General features: G+C 35.8%; 1 protein-coding gene across 4 annotated transcripts in view; it reads right to left on the reverse strand.

The window, feature by feature from the left end:
* Positions 1-24118, reverse strand: part of LOC150099869 (stAR-related lipid transfer protein 7, mitochondrial-like) — a 172119-nt gene that overhangs the window by 129143 nt on the left and 18858 nt on the right. For all 4 annotated transcript variants that reach the window (XM_090403776.1, XM_090403774.1, XM_090403773.1 and 1 more), the window contains exon 3: positions 22882-22931. In XM_090403776.1, coding sequence (XP_090259902.1) covers positions 22882-22931 — 50 coding nt within the window. The remainder of the gene's footprint in view (positions 1-22881; positions 22932-24118) is intronic.

Below are 24118 nucleotides of genomic sequence, written 5' to 3' on the forward strand. Positions count from 1 at the left end.
TAGTTCAACATGTAACCTTTTCTGAAATGAACATTTATACACTTTGCCACTTCCCAAGTTAGTACTGCATGATCAGTGTCATCAACTGGAGGCAAAATAGTTACTCAATTTAACTGAAATCTCCTTGAGACTATAATCAGATCTAACACTCTTTGACTTAGAGTTCCTTCTGTTACATGCTGCTTGAGGAAGTTCTCTTGCAAACAGATTAATAAATTCAATTACATTCATGAGAATTCATTACTACCTAATCAATTCCCCCCCCCATAATGATTACACTTTCTGCATCCATCATATTTATTTGCTAATGCATTTCTTCATCACTAGCAGCCAATTCATTACATCCATAACACCCCTACTATGTATTTGATCTTGTGAGACCACCTCACACCATATGGCTTCAAATTCACTGCCACATGAAAATCTGTTACTAGTACTGCAGTCATAAGCCTCACTCTAACTGGATTCAAGTCATTCAATATCATTAACAATATGTACTAAAATAAACAGAACACAGATATATACCAAAAAAAGTTGTGTGTGTGTGTATTTCAGATAAAAACATATCCAGTTAGGGTTAGGTATCAAGAGATGGCAGCAATTGTTTGCCAGTCTCTACATCGGTTGCTGCTTATAATTAGGGACAGTCTTGGACCAGTTTTCTCTGATTAGCTATTGGTGGAGATTGAACTGCCCACTCAGTCTCCAAAAGGGTTAAAAGGTCTCGTTTACTCCCTATAAGGAAATAAAAGGCAGCGTTAGCTGATTATGATTGTGAATAAAATAAATAAATCTCCTAATACCTTTTATTCCTCAAAGGGAATAGGTGATGCTAATTAGCCCTGACTAACTTTTGGAAACTGAATGCGGTCAACTCCATCATTGGTCAATCACAGATAGCTGGCCCAAGACTATTTTAATGATTTTAAATGAGTGTATGGCAGACAATTGTGCCATCTTTGGTATCTAACACAATATATTATTGTCCAAAAGCATGAGAGTTCCATGGTAGTTTTCTCTGGGTAATGTCAGAGACAAACTAACCCAGAAACCAGTGAAATAAAATCGTAGAAAAAAGTTCCTCTAGTTTGGGACTAGAATTGAACTTAAGACAGTCTGTTTTTGAGTATACAAACATCATTTCCACAAGGGCCGTATTATATAAAGGAGCATAGGCTCAAAATAAATAAGTATACATTTAAACTTAACACATATGGATTCACAAATTAATGTTGTACTTACAAATAAATATCTCAGCCAGAGGTGATATACTGTATTTACATATAACTCGCACTTTTTTCCCCAAAATTAAAGTTAAAAAATCGTGGTGCAAGATATATGTGGGGATTTTCGGAAACAAAAGTTTTTCAGGAAAAAACTAAATTGACATTTAAAATTAAATCCTTAGTATTCGTTGCAATTTATAATTGCTCACATTATTTATAAAATGAATGCATTTAAATTTTAATTATCGTTATTTACGCAATCGGCCCCTCAGCTTAATCACACGATATATCTGAATCTTTCAGCAACAATGCTTCTGTAATTAAATTAATTATTTCTGGCAAAATTATGTTCCAAACTCTCAAAATCCAGTTGCACCACACTTCTAATGATGGTCGCTTAATCAATCCCATGCAATCCAAGATCGAATAGAAGTCAATGCTCTCACTCCCACATTTCCTCTACTGGTTGTTTCCATCTCTATACATATGATCGGTGTGGTATTAACAAACGATCGCACATCGCAACAACAAAGGCAAGCCAGCGATTGTTGAGTTGAAATGCTGATTCTCTTCAACCGAATTCCAAAATATCTGAACCTGCCATAACAACATTAACTATCTCTTTCTAAAAGTTTTAAACTTTTTTTTGTATGTGAACTATGCAAAACTTTTTAATTTCTTTTTTTGTATGCAAACCATGCGAAACTTTTTATTTTTTATTTTGTGGGAGGTCTACTGTTATACACCGAGTTTATCATACTGCAAATTCCCTAAAAAGCGCATACACAAAAAAAGATGATACTTAGAATCCCAAGTGAGGAACAAAATATGATTAACTCAGATTTCACCATCACTGAACTCAAAGCTGTTATAAACCTATTAAAACCTAGAAAATCTACAGGCCTCGATGATGTCTGTAATGAACAGATTAAACATTTTGGAAACAGGACTGAAGAGTGGTTATTAAACCTATACAACACTTGCCTCAGAACCCTACGGATACCGCATTCCAAAGTGGTGGCCTTTATGAAACCAGGGAAAACTCCAACAGAAGCAAAAAAATTACAGACCTATATTACTACTCAGCAACCTCTTTAAACTCTATGAACGATTAATTTTGAATAGGCTACAACACCTAATTGAACCCCATCTTCTCAACCTCACTCAATATAGAGAAAATGGTTATGAGCAAAAACTAGCAACAGGAGCAGTCTTTGTAGCATATGATACCAAAAAACATCTCACACTCAGAAATAAAATATACAGAATAACTAGAGACTATTGCCTTGTCTTCCCGATCCAATCATTCTTGGAAAACAGACGCTTTTACGTGAACCTGGGGGGGAGTAGGAAGAGCCGCTGGCACCTCCAAAAAATGGCCTTCCCCAGGGAAGTGTGTTATCACCATTACTTTTCAACACCTATGTCAATGATCTCCCCATCTTTCCAGGAACTTGAAATTTTATCTAAGCTCATGACCTTGCCATAGCTACTCAATCAAAAAACTTCAAGTCCATTGAAACTACTTTATCACTTGCCTTAAATAGTCTAACTACATACTATACCAGCAATCAACTAAAACCAAACCCCTTGAAAACCCAGACTGGCCTTTTCCACCTTAACAATAAGGAAGCCAATAGGAAGCTACAGATTTCTTGGGAAGGCTAAAATAGAACATTCCTGGGACCCAATCTACCTCGGTGTGACTCTCGATCACACCCTCTCACATAAAACCCACATAGAAAAAACAAAGACAAAAGTGAATGCAAGAAACAATATACTAAGAAAGCTTACCTCCTCCAAATGGGGTGCAGGCCCTAACACACTGAGATCTTCTGCCTTGGCCCTTTGCTATTCTTCTGCTGAATATGCCTGCCCAGTATGGTCCAGATCCTGCCATGCTGAAAAAGTTGATCCAGCATTGAATGAAAGCTGCCACTTAATTACAGGATGCCTGAAACCAACACCACTAAAAGACCAGTATACTTTGGCTGGTTTTGAACCCCCTTCAATTCGAAGATCTGCATCCTCAGCTGATGAAAGAAGCAGACAAATGAATGATGAACGCCACCCACTACTTGGCCAGACCACAGTGCCCCAAAGACTAAGATCCCAACATAGCTTCCTGGCAACTGTTGAACCACCTAAAAACCACCCATAGACAAGACTTCAACAATGGCTTGCACTATATCCTGAAAATAATACTGGTATTCCAACAGCCGAACATCTTCCATGTGGTGCCCACTTGGACTGGAATACTTGGAAAAGCCTCAACAAACTAAGAACGACAGGATGCTGCAAACAAAACCTCATCAAATGGGGCTACCTCATTGGCCCAGACAATTGTGAGTGTGGGACAACCCAGTCCATGGAACACCTTTCTTGCCCATTTCTTCCATCACCTTGCACAAAAGAGGACCTTATATCCTGCACAGAAAGAGCAGTTAATTGTACAAGATACTGGAGGAACATCTGGCCATATTTATTGTATATAAGTTATGTATAGTTTCCTTTTTTCATATTTAATTATTATTTCCCTGTATAATTCACCTACCAAATCTAAGCTGATCTCATTGTAATGTATCCTAATTTGTTATAAATCATGTTGTACCACTTACTACTGTACCACTCATGTTAGGATATGAAAATCATACCGCACCTTAAATATATTCACTGTCTCTGCGCTCACCACATATTCAGCCTACTTAGTATCTAGAATACTTGAGGACTTTAAGCAATTTTCAGCTTTTACTGGAAACTATCCCACACCAACTGGTTGAAATTTATATGTATAACTTTTTTTTTTAATCTACTCTATAATATAAAATGATAAGCCTTTTTTTCTAACATTTTTGTGTCACGTTTTTTGTCAAGTTATTTGAAACTCAGGGGCTACCCTGAGTGTCAAGTCTTCAAAATTCAAGAACTGGCCTACCAGTCTGCAACTCGGGGGATGGCCGCCATTGGCACCAGGGAAGGAGGAACCCCCCCCTTTTTTTTTTTTTGAGTTTTCAAAATTCGAGTCATCAGAATTCAAGGAGAACCAGCCTACCAGTCTGCAACTCGGGGGGGTTGGGCACCGGGGGGGAACCCCACTTTCGAGTTTTCAAAATTCGAGTCATCAGAATTCAAGGAAAACCGGCCTACCAGTCCAGAACTCGGGGGGGGGGCGTAGGCATCAGCGGGCAGAGCCCCCTAGTATACAGTATATATAAACATGTTGCTCTCCAGCCCAATTTAATTTTGTAACCTAATAGATAATAACACGACTCTAGCTTTGATGTAGGAAAGTTTTTTTTTTCACCAGAGGTCAGCCCAATAATTGTTGTAACAATTGGTCAGTAACTTTAGCAAACCATGTAGATTGTAGTGCAGCTTGTTTCTGTGTATATATTGTGTATGCTCCAGATGACCTTGATATGAAGGTCGAAACGTCGAGTGTGTATTTTGGTTTATATTAAACTAAAGTTTTACTCTAACATGGTAGTTGTCTCCATAATTTTCCAAGATGTATTCTGATCACCGTGTAAGCATGAAAGAAAAGTGACTGTATATCATGTTCGTCCCCTTCCAGGTAGGGTCATTTTTAAAATATGTGTTGATATTCAGAGAATACTACAGAAAAATACTGAAAAACTACTTGCAGAAAAAGGGTCCATTCTTTAATTTTGTCATAAGCCAGTGTTGAGAGTACTGGCTTATGACAAGATTAAAGACTAGGACCTTTTTCTACCTTTATTTGCCATATTCTTCTGCACATTCCAGTATTAGAGAAAAGCTGTTTTTTGTACTCTGTGGGTTTAACCTGATCTTTCCTAGTGATCTACATCTACATTCTGTAATTTCTGGTTATGCTGACATAGATGATTATTTTTCTAATATAGTGCAAAAATTTGACACCACATGGTCTTTAGTTAAGAGTACTAGTGAATCTTCCTCGGAGAAGAATCAAGTAAGAATAAGCAGATACAGAAAACGAGGAGGTTACAAGTTGGTGACCTTGTTCTACTGAAAGACCAAAGTAACTTAAAAGAAAAAGGGTAAACTGGGTGTGAGAGTTTCTGGTCCATATTGAAGAAAACTTCTCCCATGACATATAAAATAGTAATGTTAAATATCCTAGTAGATTCATAATAACACTAGTGATAGATTAAAGAAATACTATTTATCATTATTATTATTATTATTAAGAGACAAGGAAGTCAGAGACTCAGTGAGGGAGGCAACATACTACACACACACCAGCTATCATACTTATTCTTGAATTCATTCACATTGCTTGCACTCACAACATCCAATGGCAATCCATTCCAATCACGCACCACCCTATGAGAGAAAAATCTAGCCCTCACTCCCTTCTTAGCAGCATTTATTCTCAGCTTCCAAGGATGCTCTCTCATTTTTTAATAATAAATTGAAAAATTCCATCAACTGAAATCCTGTATAACCCTTTCAGAAGTTTGTAAGTCTCAATCATATCGCCTGTTTCTCCTGTTTGCTAGTGTCTGCAGTCTCAATCTGTCTTCATAATTAGTATTCCACAATTCTGATATCATTGTAAACACTCCTTTACACTCTCTCCAATATATCAGAATCACAACGGAAACCAGGAGACCAGACCTGCGCACAATAGTCCAAGTGAGGTCTTATCAAGGCCTTGTAAAGAGGCAAAATAACATCCTTATCTTTACATATGAACGTTCGTTTCAGCATTGCAATTATTATCTTTTGAGTTGTGTTTGCAATCTTTGCCACATGCCCAGTAAACTTCAACTTCCTATCTACTAACACTCCAAGATCCCTTGCCTCAGTTTCTTCTAGCATAATAACACTAATATAATAAGACATTGGATATGACTTTACAATTACTGACACTGAACTGACATCCATTTTCCTATGCCCACAATTCCAGCCTAATCAAATCATTCTGAAAATACTGCATATCAGCAGCATTCCTGATTATCCTACCCGTCTTTGCATCATCAGCAAATAGCTGTATGTTGCTTGTCAAATCCTTCCCAATATCATTAATGTGTAGATTGAATAACAGTGGACCAAGCACTGATCCTTGTGGTACACCACTGGTTACCTTAAATCTTGCAGACTCGCTTCCCCCCCCCCCACACACACACACATACCACTTTTTGATATGTCAGTCAGCCATCCTCTCATCCATGCTAATATTCTATAATCCAAACCCATATTCTCCAATTTATGCAACAGTCTACCATGCTGTATTCTGTCAAAAGCCTTAGCAAAATCCAAAAGTATCATGGTGTATTCATTTCCCTTGTCTAGTTCACTAGTAACATTGTTGTTATAGAATGTGAGCAAGTTGCTAAAACATAACCTTTCCTTAGTAAACCCATGTTGCTCACTGCAAAGTAGAGATTCACTGTCAACCCATGGAATTACCACACATTCTTTCCATTCCTGCAGAATCTTCCTTGTTCTGAGCTCATTAAACAGCCTGGTCAAAGGAATAGTCAGTTCAGCTGAACACTCTTTTAGCACACGTGCTGATATCCCATCAGTCCGTATTGCTGAATTCTTATTCAGTTTGTGCAACAGTCTAATACCTCATCCTCATACGCCTGAGTTTCTTCATCCAGTGAAGAGGTAGCAGTGAGTTCAATGTTACATACACCAGGTTGATAGCTTCAACAAAATGGGCACTCATCAGTTGAACTACCTCTTCTGTATCTGTAACCCTCATGCCATCTGCATTTAGAAGAGTTATTCTTTCATATTCATTTTTTATTTTACTTGCAGCATATAGATAAAATTCTTGTGGGTTGTTTTTAGCATGCAGAACCAGTTTCTTTTCATACTCAGACTTTGGTTTCCATACAAAATTGTGACTATTCTAGCCTGCTGCTTATAACTTTCATATAATGGAAACATTATCCTTATGCACAGGTATTCCTTCCACATCATCCTTTTCTTACGAATCTTTTGCTTAATAAGATTTAAGGATTAATTAAGGACACATTCTGATATTGCATCATTTAAGTACTATTCAAATGTTTCCCATGCACTGTCAATATTCTTCCCAACCAGCAACCGATCCCATTCCACTGAACTCAGGATACTCCTCACTTGGTCATAAATTCCTACTTTGTAGTTCAGCATGTAACCTTTTCTGAATGGAACATTTTCCACGTGAGTACCACATGATCACTGTCACCAACCAAAGGCAGAATAGTTACGCCTTTAACTGAAACACCCTCTGACACTATAATTAAATCTAACACGCTTTGACCTCGAGTTCACATGCTGCTTGAGAAAGTTGTCCTGTAACAGCTCAATAAATGCATTTTCAATCTTCTCGTGAGATCTACTGCTACACAATTAATATTTAGATAATTAAAGACGTTCATTAAGATTGCTCTTTGCGTGTTCATATTTTCTATTTGGTGATGCATTTCTTCATCACTGGCAATTGATTCACCAGGTCTGTAACAACACCTCACTATGTATCCGTGTGTAGAGGCTTAAGTGCTGTGAAGACATCATGTTGACGGCTTAACAGATTGTACAGCACTCATCATCATCAAATTCCTGACATGTACCCTCAAGGGGTGTACAGAATATGATAGTACTACATGAAAAATTTATATCATTACTAACTTTCTATCTACAATTTTCCTCCAAATCAGTCTGTTACTTGTCAAGACTCCAACATTATCAGATCTTATATTTCTATCGTCTAAGGCACTTTGTACTGTATCAATCCACCTATATCTTGGTTTTCCTCTGGGTCGTTTTCCTGTCAAACTGGCAGAGAACACTTGTTTGGGTAATCTTTCCTCACCCATTCTGTTTAAGTGACCATACCACCTCAGATTAGCTCTGCTAACAATGTCTAGTTCTTTCCTAATATACTCATTTTTAATATGATATTGCCATTGACGCCATCTGTTTACGCCTCTAATCTTTCTCAGGACTCTCATATCTGCGGTCTCTAGTCTTTGGTCAAGTGATTTACTTCTAACCCAGCTCTCAGATCCAAAAGTTAAAACTGGTTTGAACACTGTCTTGTATACAGCTAATTTAGTGTTCTGACTAATTTCTCTCTTATTCCATATGAATTTATTCAATTGACTTCCTACCATACCAGCTTTGTTGATTCTGTTGTCTATTTATATATTTAATTTACCATCTTCACTAAAAATCGTGCCTAAGTAGCTGAGGTTCCCTGTTCATAACACAACATTTTCAACAATTCTACCTATTTTCATTGTCCTTGTCTTTTTAATGCTGACCTTCATAATTTATCTATTACAACAGCTATTCAATTTAGACAGGGAATCTTGCAGACTTGTAGCGGATTTATTTAGAAGTATAACATCGTCCGCATAAAGCAAAGAGCTGACATTAACATCTCCAATTCTGATATCATGTTTAATACAACTTTCTTTCATAATGTGATCCATATAGATAATGAATAACAGAGGGGATAATCTACATCGTTGTCTCACACCAGATTTAACATTAAACCATCTTCCGGTACTTCCTTCAATTCTAACTGCTGACTTACAACTCAAATAAAGACTAAGTACTGCTTGATATAATACCCACTGACACCATAAAACTGTAGCGTATTGAATAGCTTCTCTCTTGGCACCTTGTCATATGCCTTTTTCAGATCGACAAAACTTAAATACAGTTCTTTGTTATATTCCCATGCTTTCTCAACTATTTGTCGTAAAGTGAAGATCTGATCCTGACAGCCTCTATACGGCCTGAATCCAGCTTGTTCTTCACTAAGCTTTTCTTCCACAATTCTTCTCAACCGTTTCTCAAGTATACTTGCATAGATCATGCCAGGAACACTCAGTAGGGAAATACCTCTGTAATTCTCACATTGAGTTTTATTTCCCTTTTTATATATAGGTACTATTAGAGCTCTACTCCAATCATCAGGAATTCGTCCCTCTGTCCAGGTTTTATGAACTATGCAGTGTAGCCACTGTAAGACTTTTATATCACCATACTTCAGCATTTCTGGTCGAATATCATCTCCTGCTGCCTTTCCACATTTCAAGAATTTGATGGCTTTTTCTACTTCAAGTATGGATATGTATTCCTAACTGTATGACTGTTGAGTGTTTTTTACCACGGTGCTATCAGTGCTTGTTTCATTTAGCAATTTTTCGAAGTAATTACTCCATACTTGAAGGATATCTTTTTCTCCCGTTATCATGTCACCTTTATCATCTCTAACTCCTTTTACAGCACTCTTTCCTCCATTTGTAAGCTTCTTCAACAACCTCCAGAATATCTTACCACCTTCTTGATATTTATTTTCTATGTTCTTGTCAAGTCCTCCCATGACTTTTGTTTAGCTAGTTTTACACAGTGTTTAGCTTTCTTACATTTGTCTCTGTATTCTCTAAGAGCAAAAGTTGACTTATTTGCCAGGAACTTTTGATATGATTTCTTCTTTTCCTTCACTGCCTCTTTAACTTCCTGTGTTCACCATGGAGTTCTGATTTTTCTATCCTTGCAGACCACCTTACCACATGCCTCTCTGCTGAATCAATCACGGTTTTTTTCAAGGCTTGCCACTAAATCTCCAAGGTGTTCTGAGCAGTTCACAGCTGCTCAATGTTTATTCGCTTTAAAACTTTCTTAGATGTTATTCTTTTCAATACAAAATTCAATTTTATCCTGCTCAAGACTAAATAGTGTTCACTTCCAATTTCAAATCCTCTGTACACTCTGGTGTTCTGCACCAGGGAGAAAACATCACTATCAACAATAACATAGTCGATGAGACTTTTCTTATTCCTTGCTTCTTCTCTCCATGTGAATTTGTGCACATTTTTATGTTGGAACGTGGTGTTAGTAATAACCAGTCCATGTCCCGAGCAGAAATCCAACTGGTATTTGCCATTATTATTAGCTTTGCTCTTTTTTCCAAATTTTCCAAAAATATTTTTGTATGTCTGACAATCATTTCCTACTCTGCTATTTAGATCCCTAACAAGGACCAACTTTTCCTTTTTCATTGTCAGTTGCTTTTTCTAAAGCATCAAAAAATTCCTCCACTTCTACCTTAGTAGAACCTTCTGTGGGACAATAGGCACAAATAAGTCTCATTGTCCAATTTCCCATTCTGATATTAGCCCACATCACTCTACTTGAGACTGCCTGCCATTCAAGAAGATTAGCCTCATATTTTGTGTTGAATACTATGGCTACTCCTTCTTTTCCTTGATTGTCATTTCCTGAATATAACATTTTGTATTTATTGCTCAGAAAGATCTCACCAGTTTTTGTCTTTTTTGTTTCATTCATCCCTATTATGTCAATCTGGTACTCATCTAATTCCTCAGCTAGCTCCATTTCTTTGCCATTCAGGCTTCTTATGTTGATCTTTAACATAAGAAGATCAACATGTACCGATCTTTAACTCTGGTGATGTTGAGTTGGGGTGTGCTTTCAGATTTGTTTCAGTAGCTGACTTTTCGCTGTTCGCCCTGGTACCCTGGCAAAAACAACAGGGGCATTGTTTAACTGGGCGATGCCCCAGCCGGAATGAAATTTTGTCATGTTGTACCATCATTTTGTATATTGGTTTAAGCCAATAAGAATACAATTTGGTCGGCTAAATCCCAAATTGTCAGCCCATCCTCATTCGTTCAGTGTCCAGATAGATACCCAACAGGGTGCACCACGAGAAGGTGAGGACATTACGTCAGAAGCCCTGGTCAGTTCTCTGCATTCCTTTAAAGCTATCTCCTCTCACTTATACAGCTTTATCCCTTAAGCACTCAGAAAGGATTAAAAACAGAATTTAATTCTTCCTATATTTCATCTCAGTCAATGAGACATCTTCAGGGATTACAAAAAAACTAATGTAACATAAAAACAAATGACAAACAATACTAAGTCCAACCATGTGGGTGACACTAAAGTCCTATCTAGGTGGAGCACCCTCTAAGGGCAGTTGTAGGTGGCCTGGAATGTAAAGTGGGACCTCTGGTGATAAGCGTTTCCCAAATCTCAAGATAATGCAACTATATTTGTACAAATATGGTTGGACCTCACTATGTAATTGATCTTGTTAGATTCCACCTTACACCAGTTGGCTTCAAACTCAATGCCACATGAAAAATTGTTACTAGTAATTGCAGTCATCATAGGTCTCAACTCTAACTGGATTCAAGATACTTGATATCATTAGCAGCACCCCTTCCTCCTCTCTTATCCTGTCTGTCCTTCTTAAAAATACTGTACCTTTCATACTCAATACCAGTTAGTGTGTCTGATTCTGTTAGTCAGGTCTCACTAAAGCCTACCATCTGAGATCCCAACATTGACTAAGGCAACAAACTCTATCCCTTTGTTTCTGATACTCCTAGCATTGTGTATGACATAATAATCTTCCTGCATCTTCTATTGTATACTCTTGTCTACAGTCTGCATGACACAGTTGGACAACTTGCAGATCTCTATTCTTCTCTAGTGCCTTATACATGCAGACATCTTTGTACACGTTTGATGGGTCCAAACTGGATGAACACAAAGTCGAAATCGTTTCCTCCTCATCAACGTTTCCATGCCAAAGCCCATTCCTGTCATTAACACAGTTATATAACATTGTTGCTATTCCTCCTTTATAATTTAATTTCCCTGACTCTCTAGTCATATACCAGTTATAATTTTTTTCTAGACTCCTGATACCAAATGCATTCAGGTGCGGGCCATCCCACTTATACAAATCCAATCTTCACTCTACAGATCCAAAAACTTGCATCCGTTCCACCTACGCATCAAATCATTTGCCATCATAGCCCTTCTTCTTCTTAATTCATTTTTGCCATATCGAGGTAAAACACTAACGATTTTCACTTTCTTACTTTCACTTGGCTCTTCCAACAACTCTTTCATGTCCTCTCTCATACTGAACTTTTCGCCAGTTAAGTCATTAGTACCTACTACAATTACGATTTCATTTACTTTTCTTTTCTGTTTTTGAATTGCATCCTTTAAATTCTTAATTTCTGCTCCAGGAAAACTTGCAGTTTTGCTCATCAATAGGACGTTTTATTATAGTCATGATATCAAATAACGTCTTTATTTTTATAAACAACATTATTTACCTGATTTCCATTTCTTCCTGACTTACCTGTTTCCGTGCTTTTTGTTTGTTATTTTCGTGCTTAATTTTCCTTTTCTCCCTCTGTTCATTTAAATGCCTCTAAACTTTTTGCAATTCCTGCGTGGTCTCTCTCATAATTTGCTTCAATTTTGCTATTTTGGAGGTTAATTCATTTCAATTAACCTCCTCCACATCTCCAATAACCTTGTTAACAGGGCTAGCCTTTTTGTTCATGCCTGTGGTACTTTTTTTAGCATTACATCTCTTGTGTGTTTTTAGCACCATTTTAAACTTATACTTATAATTGAAATATCTTAATAAAATATGTTATAAAATACTAAATACACTAATATACTATGAAACAATAATTTTCCAAGAGCAAAACACAATAAAAAAATAAAAAAAAACACCAATTTTACAGGAACGCTAAATTCACTGACCAACCACAATGTATCCTCGTACCAATGATAACACTATTTTGATAAGACTATAAATGCTAAGAATTAACTTGAGAAAACTGATTTCTGATGAAAGTTTAAATACAAGACCTGTCCCTTCTAAAAAGAGAGTGAAACTTTCTCATTGTAATGAGAAATTATGTAATGAAAATTTATCACCAGATTCTGAATTTCATACCACAGTTTAATACAGCTAATTTGACCCAATCTGTTTTGGATATCCCTGGTCAGGACTTCAAAAATGATACTGATGAATTCTCTAGTTCAGACAAATCCTGTGTAGATATGGATCAAATTTTAAGTGAGAAAGTCAGGATACTGATGATAATGGGTATGTTCATAGTGAACACCTATGTGGATCCACCACCACCATTAGTAAAATACTCTTTGAGATCAAGTCACAATCATAATAAAACTCGTAGGTTTTGCCACTAAGTTTTTGTTATTTTATTCATAGGATGGGCCATTGTGGATCATCAGTATATGTATAAAGATGTTCTAGATAATTTTTGTTTAATGCAAAGTAAAATTTTCTGTTTCAAATTATGCAAATAAATTATGAACTAAATAATTGTGAGACAAATTAAATGTAATTTTTTTTTGTTTTTATATATGGTTGTGCATTGGTAATATATTACATTTATCAATAGTGTTAATGTTTAATGAAGTGAATTCACTTTATTGTAATAGAATCTAACCAAAATTAGTATTATAGTTTAATGTTAGTGTATGTTTAAATTACATCAAAAAAATTACTTTATTGAAAAAGTGAGTTTTACCTGATTTAGCCTGAAACACATGTGGTGACGTCTGCAAGGATAGCAAAACCAGAACTAAATAGTGGACTTAGAGTTAAAAAGACAGTCATACAGACAAAAAAAGGCATAATCAAAATTTCTAGCAAGTAAGTAATCAGCATGTGATCTGAGAGAATATAGAGAAAAATGTAAACAAATGTATAAAAGTAGCTAAATAAAAGTCATGGTAAGATCAGTAAGAATCATCATCATCATCAAATTTCTGCATGTACCCTCAAGGGGTGTACAGGATATGATAGTACTACATGAAAAATTTACATCATTACTATATTCTATTACATCCTATCTACAATTTTCCTCCAAATCAGTCTGTTACCTGTCAAGACTAACATTATCAGACCTTATATTTGTAACTTCTAAGGCACTTTTTACCATATCAATCCACCTATTTCTTGGTCTTCCTCTGGAACTTTTTTCTCTCAACATGACAGAGAACACTGGTTTTGCTAATCTTTCCTTGCCCATTGTATTTAAGTAACCATACCACCTGAGATTAGCTCTGCTAACGCATTCCTGGATGCTGACAATGTCAAGTTCTTTCCTAATATCCTCGTTTTTAATTTGATATTGTCACTGATGCCATCTGTTCATGCTCCTAACCTTTCTCAGGACTCTCATATCTGCAGTCATTAATCTTCGGTCAAGTGATTTACTTCTGACCCAGCTCTCATCTCCATAAATTAAAACCATACAGCTAATTTAGTGTTTTGATTAATTTCAATCTTATTGCATATAAATTTATTCAGCTGACTTCCTACCACACCAACTTTGTTGATTCTGTTGTGTATTTCCATATTTAATTTACCATCTTCACTAAAAATTGTGCCTAAGTAGCTGAAATGTTTTACTTTTTCTATAGGTTCTCCTTTCACAATGCAGTTGATATTTTCAATGCTTCTGCTATTTTCATTGTCTTTGTCTTTTTATTGCTGATCTTCATACCATATCTATTACAACAGTTATTCAATTTAGTGAGGGGATCTTGCAGACTTGTAGCGTATTTATTTAGAAGTATAACATCATCCGCATAAAGCAAAGAGATGACATTAATCTCCAATTTTGATATCATGTTTAATACCACTTTCCTTCATAATGTGATCCATATAGATAATGAATAACAGAGGGGATAATGTACATCTATGTCTGACACCAGAATTAATATTAAACCATCTTCCTTCAATTCTAACTGCCGACTTACAACTCAAATAAAGACTAAGTATTGCTTGATATAATGTTATATTGACACCATATAACTGTAGCGTTTTGAATAGCTTCTCTCTTGGCAACTTGTCATATGCCTTTTTCCAGATCAAAAAAACTTAAATACAGATCTTTGTTATATTCCCATGATTTCTCAACTATTTGTCATAAAGTGAAAATCTGATCCTGACAGCCTCTATTTGGCCTGAATCCAGCTTGTTCTTTACCAAGTTTTTTCTTTCACAATCCTTCTCAACCATTTCTCAAGTATACTTGCATAAATCTTACCAGGAACACTCAGTAGGGAAATACTTCTGTAATTCTCACATTCAGTTTTATTTCACTTTTTATATATGGGCACTATGAGAGCACTACTCCAATCATCGGGAATTTGTCCCTCTGTCCAGGCCTTCTGAACTACGCAGTGCAGCCACTGTAAGACTTTTATACTTCCATACTTGAGCATTTCTAGTCGAATATCATCTATTCCTACTGCCTTTCTACATTTCAGGCCCTTGATGGCTTTTTCTACTTCAAGTATGGATATGTATTCCTGACAGCATGCCTGTGGAGTATTTTTTACCACTGTGCTATCACTGCTTGTTTCATTTAGCAATTTTTCACAATAATTACTCCATACTTCAAGGATATCTTTTTCTCCAGTTTTCATGTCATCTTTATCATCTCTAATTCCTTTTACAACACTCTTTATTCCATTCCTGAGCTTCTTCAACAACCTCCAGAATATCTTGCCACCTTCTTGATATTTATTTTCTATGTTCTTACCAAAGTCTTCCCATGACTTTTGTTTAGTAAGCTTAGCTTTCTTACATTTGTTTCTGTATTCTCTAAGAGCACAAGCTGACTTATTTACCAGGAACATTTGATATGCTTTCTTCTTTTCCTTCACTGACTCTTTAACTTCCTGTGTCCACCATGGAGTTCTGATTTTTTCAGTAAGAATATGAAATAGAAATATTAGGAGAATGCCAAAATGTTTTGGAGGCTACTGAAAAGCTTAAAGACATGAAATACAATAAAAGTAATCAGAAACGATAAAGGCAAGATGAAAATAGAGATATTCTTGATGCCTGGACTAATTATTTCAAAATACTTGAATTAAACAAGCAGTGACAGAAGTTGGAAAAAACATTCAAGAAGAATACAACTAGGAGTACATATCAGTACTTAAAGTAGGAAAAACATAAAAAAAAAAACCCTGAAATATGGCTTGAATAGATGATATTTAACTAGAAATGCTGAGGTAAATATTTTATGGTGACTTCACTGCACAATTCAAAAACATGGTCGGGTAAAATTCCTGTTACAGAAGAGCTTTCTTAAGTATTTCAAGTGAAATTTATGCAAGCAAACTTGAAAAGAAGCTAAGGCATACTTGGGAAGAAAAATAGTGGAAGAGAAACTTAGAAAAGAACAAGCTAGGTTGAAGCCAAATAGAGATGTCTATATTAAATTTTCACTTTATGACAAAGAGTTGAGAAATCATGGGAATATAACAAGTATCTGTATTTAAGCTCTGTAGATCTGAAAAGACATATGACAAGGTACCAAGAGAAAAGAGAACAAAATGCTAGAATTAAATGGTACATTATAGAAAGTAATATATAGCCTGTATCCTAAGTTTGAAGTCAGCAGTCAGAAATGAAGATACAGGAAGATGTTTTGACTCTCCATTGTTATTCACGATCTATATGGATCACATAAAGAAAAGTAGCATCAAACTTGACATTTAAATTTGAGATATTCAGCTGTTGTTTACTTTAAGCTTATGACATTTTATTTTTAAATAAATCCAATAATAGTCTACAGGATTCCTTAACTAAATTAAGTAACTACTGTAGCAAATTTAACACAGAAATTAGCAATAAAAATAACTTTAATTAGCAATAAAATAAATAAAATTTAACTCACTGACCAGGCCTTCTGCATTGCATAATTCAGAAGGCCTGGTCAATGAGTTAAATTCTAGATGACTAGAGCAGAGCTCTCAATAGTACCCATTTATGAAAAGGGAAATAAAACTAAATGTGAGAATTGCAGAGGTATTTCCTACTGAGTGTTCCTGGTAAGTTTTATGCAAATATACTTGAGAAACGGCTAAGAAAAATTGTGGAAGGAAAGCTTGGTGAAGAACAAGCCATATTCAGGCCAAACAAAGGTTGTCAGAATCAGATTTCACTTTAAGACAAATAGTTGAGAAATCTTGGTAATACAATAAGGATTTGTATTTAGCTGATCTGAGAAAACATATGGCAAGGTGCAAAAAGGGATGCTCTTCAAAATGCTCCTGTTATATGATATAAATGGAACATTATATCAAGCAATGTATAGTCTCAATTCAAGCTGAAAGTCAACAGTTAAAATTGAAGGAGGTACAGGAAGATGGTTTGAAGTAAAATCGGGTATGCGACAAGGGGGCATGTTATATACACTGTTATTCATTATCTATATGGATCACATTATTAAGAAAAGTAGTATTAAATCTGATATCAAAATTGGTGATGCTAATCTTAGCTCTTTACTTTATGCAGATGATGTTATACTTCTAAATAAATCCAGCAGAAGTCTGCAAGATTCCCTCACTAAATTGAATAATTACTGTAATAAATTTGGTATGAAACTCAGCAATAAAAAGACAAAGACAATGAAAATAGACAGAAACACTGAAAACATCAACTGCATCCTGAATGGAGAACCTACTGAACAAGTAAAACATTTCAGCTCTTTATGCACAATTTTTAGTGAAGATGGCAAATTAAATATGGAAATAGACAACAGAATTAGTAAAGCTGGTATGGTAGGAAGTCAGCTGAATAAATTTATTTGGAATAAGAAAGCGAGCCTCCATAGCTCAGTCAGTATAGATGAAGTCCTTTGGTCGGAAAGCCCCAGGTTCGATTCCTCTAAGTGATGTGAGGAACCTTTATCTGGTCTCTTTCAATGAAAGGTGAGTTTGCCAGTCTCATACGGAGGTAGGGTTTTTTTTTTCACCCAGAAACTTGGGTTTTTCACCCCCCCCCCCAGAACAAGCAAACCAATCTCATGAAGATACATGGATCCCTGCAATATGCCGGCCTGGGGGGGGGGGGGGAAGAAATGGTGAACTACCCTGTAAAAAATCTCACAAGGAACATTTTATGGGCAATGCCTACAAAGTCGCATAGTGTTGGAAATGACTGAAAGGGGAAAACCACCCCACCCGCAAGATAGAAATTAGTCAAAACACTAAATTAGCTATATACTATAGACAGTGTTTAAACCAATTTTAACTCATAGATTTGACAGAATGGTTAGAAATAAAGCACTTGATCAAAGACTAGAGAACTCTGATCTGAGAGTTCTGAGAAAGATTAGTGGAGTGAACAGATGGCATCAATGGCATTATCACATTAAAAATGCAGATATTAAAAAAAAACTTGCCATTTTTAGCATTCAGGAATGTGTTACTAGAGCTAATGTTATAAGCTAGTCTTGACAGTTGGTATGATCACTTAAACAGAATGAGAGAGGTCTTCTTCCTGCCAACCTGGCAAAACAAGTGTTTGCCAGGTTGGCAGGAAGAAGACCCAGAGGAGGACTAAGATGTAGTGGATTGATACAGTAAAAAAAGTGTCTTAAAAGACAGAAATATAAGATCTGATAATATTGGAATCTTGACAGATAACAGATTAATTTGGAAGAAAATTGTTGATCTAAAGTTAATAATGGTGTAACTTATTAATGTAGTACTATCATAATTATCCTGTACATCCTCTGAGGTGCATATCAGGAATTTGATGATGATGACAACTGAATAAGCAAAATTGGTAGGAGAGTCAAATGAATAAATGTATATGAAGTAAGAGAGAAATTAGTCAAAGCACTAAACTAACTGCAGACAAAACTGTTCAAGCCAATTTTAAATTATGTACCTGAGAGCAGATTAGGTGCCAAAAAAAAAAAAAAAAAGCTAATCAGAGATAGAGATCACAGATATGACAGTTGGAGAAAAATTAGAGGAGCGAACACATTGCATCAATGGCAGGATCATATTTAAAATGAAGATATTAGAAAGGAATTTGACATGATTAGCAATTAGGAATGTGTATGTGTTCAGAAACTAACCTAAGGTAGTATGATCACTCAATCCGAATGAGGAAAGGTTACCAAAACATATGCCAGCATAGTAAGAAAAATGCCCAGCGGGAGACTAAGATCTAGCACTGATGCAGTTAAAAGTGCTTTAGAAGATGAAACATAAGATCTGACAATATTGGTGTCATGATAGATAACTAATTTAGAGGAACTTCCAACAGCAAGTTAGTAATAATGTAAACTTATTGCGTAGTACTACTACAACATCCTGTACATCTATTGATGACACATATTATGAATTTGGTGATTATGCAATCAAAATTATCAGGTCATCCCAAAAGTAATGTTTTTTATACTATACTTGTTCAAACATGTCTCAGCTTGTCTTTAAAGCTAAACATGAATTTTTTAAAGCTTTATAAGGCTTAATGAGGCTGCCGCTAAGCTGAGGCAGCCTCATTATAAAGAAATGGCATTATGAAGTTTTCACAATGTTTGTAGAGCATGATTGATTCAAGTGAAGAATACATACGTGAATAAATTAGCAAGTGATTTATCTTTTATATCTTTTCAAAACTTAATGTAATGCCTCCGTAGCTCAGTCGGTATAGATGAAGCCCTTCGGTTGAAAAGACTTGGATTCGATTCCCGTCTATGATGTGAGAAACCTTTATCTGGTGTCTCTTTTGACTAAAGGTGAGTTAGCCAGTCTCATATGGAGTAGAGGGTTTTTTCACCAGGAAACTTGGGTTTTTCTTCCCTCAGAGGACGTGTTCACGAGGCAAACCGGCCTCGTGAACACACACAGATTTACATAAATACATAATTAATCCCTCATTAGGAGGGTTCAACCAGTCCTAAGGGATGGACGAGGAATGCGGAGGGGGAGAACCCGATACGAATAAAAAAAAACTCAATGTTAAAATCGACATTACTTTTGGGATGTCCTGATAAATGACTTCATTGCATAGCTTTAAGAAGGATCAGTAGTTGATTAAAATGTTAATGTCTAGGCAATAGTAGCTCACTCACTGGCAATTTCGGTCCTGTGTCTCATGGAATGTGCCACTTTTTGTGATGAATTCATCTATTGTAGCTAATCCCACATTGAAGAGGGGGGGTGATAGGTGAAAAGAAATGTTCTTTTCAGAATATATTAAAAAACAATAATTAAAGAGAGTGATATATTTGATTATTAGTTACCATACCTGATTTATTAAAAGATGTAAAAAGTAGCAAATATAAATAAGAGAAAGAATAGGCATAAATAAAAATACTTTCAGTACTGTAAAATGGATTATGAATAATTTATGTCTTTGATATTATGTGTGTGTGCTTGTGTTATAAGTATCTGGGAGTGGAGTGAGGAATATGTGATCCTATAAACTCCTAGAGACTTTCATATTTCCATTTATGATGGACATGATTTAAAAAAAAAAAAAAGCGCACACACAGGATTTCTTTGAGAAATATAAATCACTAGCCAATAAGAAACAGCAACTGTATACATTGCTAACTCAGTAAATAACTATACAGAGGGGCTTATCCTATGATTAATGCTGATTAGGTGATTCATGTGGGTGGGGGGCAGGAATACATGTAGATTGACAGAGGAGCAAATCACCTTGTACAATTTTTTGTGTGCTTGTTAGGTGTATTTCGTTCTTTTTTTATATATTTCACTTTATTTTCTAATAATTCTTTTATTTACTAATGATAAATTTTTACTCCCTAAGTGTATACTGTCCAAAGACTGGAAGTAACTGTCACGACATAGTAAACAATGACCTCCCCAAAAGACTATACTGCAGACACAAGAAAAACAAGTAGTTTTATTGTATCATTGAATAGTGTGCCAATATTTGCACTCTATGTAATATATTTGCCAACAAATAATGCAACTACAGAGACAACTGGGATAAGAACGGCACCACCTAATGAAACACGTCCCCCCCCCTTAGAAATTATGCTGCATAGACTCAAGCAAACCCATTTGTTGAACTGCCAAACACAATATCTAACTAAAAACAATTGTCCTGACATTTGTCCAAATTTTCAATTACATGAATAAGTGTTTGTTCAATTGCATTTGAACAAACTGTCTTAAGACAGATCACAAATGCTAACTTCAAATAAAATTCTATCAAAAGAGTTGCAACTAACATGCCGTATAAACTTTGTGTCAATTGAGCCCACCTGCCTGACATGGAAGTGTCACAAACGATAATCAGAAGTCCCGTCAGTATGATAAACGTGTGAAATACTTCACCGATGTGAACATGTTAAATTAGAAAAATGCAATGAATTAAAAATTGTTACTCAGAAGATATGGCTAAGCATTAATCATCTTGAATAGTTAAAACAGTTTCCAAAATAAGTTTTTAGAAATCCCTGTCAACTTTACATACAGATCCTCTTTGGTCTGAAGATTCAAAGATGTTATACTGAAGCTGTGTACTGTATGCAATGTTGTGCCTTGTATGTTGTATGTGCCTTGAAAAGGCTAAGTTCATTATGGTAAGGTCAGCATGAAGTAAAATTTCATATTTTATGGAATGTGGGCATCATGAAAGGTGAGGTGAGGCGAGGTAAAGTACGATCTTTCTTGTGAGAAAGAAGACAAGAGCATGTTTTTGGCAGAATAGAAGTTGACAAGGCTATCCTTGCCCAACTGGAGATTGTAGGTGTTATTATAAGGACGTAATTACAGCTTTCATAGATGATGAAGAATAGTTAGAGTAGGGCATATAGTGTGGGTACTGAAAGATTTGTGAACATGTTTCAAGCAGAGTATTTAGATCAAATTTGGCCTCAACGCCTCCCATTGTGCACTATTATATTGAGACTCCCTCCACACATAACCTGGTAGAGTACATATACAGTAGTATGCTCATTTGTTAGCTCAGGTTTCTCAAACTTTTCCTACAACAGAACACTTCACAAATCCTGAAAATTTTAACGAAACACCTTGGTTAGAATCGAGTATCATCGGTCTCATATTCAATGTAAAGCTAAGTGCACACTATCACCACAGCAGGCTTTACACATTGCAGAAATGCGACAGAGCACACTACAGGCATGCCAGGCCACAGTGCATCACACTGACCTTGCTTATGACTGCACATTTCCTAGAATAGATATCTCCATACTTCACTCGCACTTTGAGGGGTCGACAACAGCAGGCGGCAGTCAGCCAGCGGCTGAGTCAAGGCCAGCACACGCTGGCCTTAATAGCACAATCCACATGCAAAGTGAAGAGCGCCTGATTTTCAAACATGTCTGAACTTGTCACAGCATTTAAAACCATTCCAAGCTCATATTAATTTTGATAATTTTTCACGGAACACTTATTCACTTTCTGCGGAACATAGTTTGGGAAACGGTGTGTTAGCTGATCGAGAAGCTTCCTGATGCATGACAATTAGGTTCGGTACAAAGTACTATATACAAACTGCCCTGGAGAACCATTTCATCTTTAGTTCTAATAAGCAAAACAGTCATGTTTCATCAGGCAATGAGTTCTGCAAACTAAAATTTGTATCTATATTTTCTCAGACTAGAGGATTTTTTTTTTTGCTTACCTTGTCTAGCCAAATAACTAGAGCTTGATTTATAGAAATTGGCTACGCTATAAAAAGTTGCAACTAGCTTGTTGGAGGACTATATGAAGAGATATAAAAATTTTATAGCAGCCATTACAGAGCTATTTAGAGGAGCTGTTCAAAAGGTAGAATTCAGATAAACTAGAACAGAACTCTCAGTACAGCAATCTGATAAAAGAGTAATAAAACAATGTGAAACTTACAGAATTTCCCTTAGGAAGAGGTCCTTTTGATTTTGTTCTAGTGAGAGATGACCATTTGAAAAATTTTATCCATGTAATATAAAAATATCTACTATCAATGATACATTTTGGTTATACAACTTTTTTTTTTTTTAATTATAAGGATTATAAACAATTTCAACATACATACCTGGATAGTGAAAAATGCTCGAGCTGGAATGTCATAGAAAGTGCCAAGAACTGAAAAATATTTGTTTTGCTTAAATTAAAAAGCATGTTCACAGATTTCAAAATACAAAAATACAATATATTTCCAGAAGTGAATTTCATAAATGTGGATTTCATGTGTAGATTTTGCACGTGAAAAGTTGTAAATATAGAGTACATTAATATTAGCCACAGGTAGGCTAAGAATTAAACAATTTGGAAACTACTCTAGAGACCAAACATGGTTTACCAAGCTACCTCCAATAAGCTGTCTCACACTGGGTGATGACATTCACAATAATCCATGACACAGAGGGATATGACAGTGACTTACTGTATTTCGCATTTTGTGAAATGCAATAATAAGGCCAAAAGAAATTTTAGGGAGTTTTTTTTGAACTTGAAAGTTCTTTCTTCAGGCACTTCTGTCTAAATCAATCACCTACACCTAGGTCTTCCTCAGAGTCTCTTTCTTGCCATCAAACACCTGATGCTAACCTTCCACTCCCCTCCCATTTTGTTTAAGTGGCCATATCATCTTAGATTAGCCCTGCTCACACATTCTTGACTGCTACCAATGTCAAGTTCCTTCCTAATATCTTCATTTTTAATATCAGAAAGGAACTTGACATTGTTCTGTTCATCTGTTCACTTCCATAATTTTACTCAAAACTCTCATATCAATGGTCTCTGGTCTTTGAGCGATCCACTACTTAAATTAGTTCGAACATTCTCTAATATACTGCTAGTTTGATATTCTGGCTAATTTCTCTCTTATTCCTTGTAAATTTATTCAACTGGCATCCCACCAAACCATCTTGGCTTATTCTGTTGTCTCTCTCCAAATTTAATTTATCACCTTCAATAAAAACTGTGCCTAAATAGCTGAAATATTTTATTTGTTCTATAGGTTCTCCATCGAGAATGCAGCTGAAGTTTTCTGTTCCTGCCTATTTTCATAGTTTTGGTCTTTTCATTGATGATTTTCATGCCAAATTTGTTACAGCTGTCATTCAACTTAGTTAGAATCCTGGAGACTTGTACTGGATGTGATTAGATGCATAAAGCAAAGAGCTAAATTTGTTATCTCTAATTCTAATATCAGGTTTAATGCCACTTTCTTTCATAATGCAATCCATATAAATGATGGATAAGAGTTGAGATTGTGAGAATCCTCGTCTTAACCCTGATTTTACATCAAACCATCTTCCTGTATTTCA

The sequence above is a fragment of the Typopeltis vanoorti genome, chromosome 14 (assembly GCF_054136105.1).
Source record: "Typopeltis vanoorti isolate ZY-2024b chromosome 14, IOZ_Tvanoo_1.0, whole genome shotgun sequence".
NCBI lineage: Eukaryota > Metazoa > Arthropoda > Arachnida > Uropygi > Thelyphonidae > Typopeltis > Typopeltis vanoorti.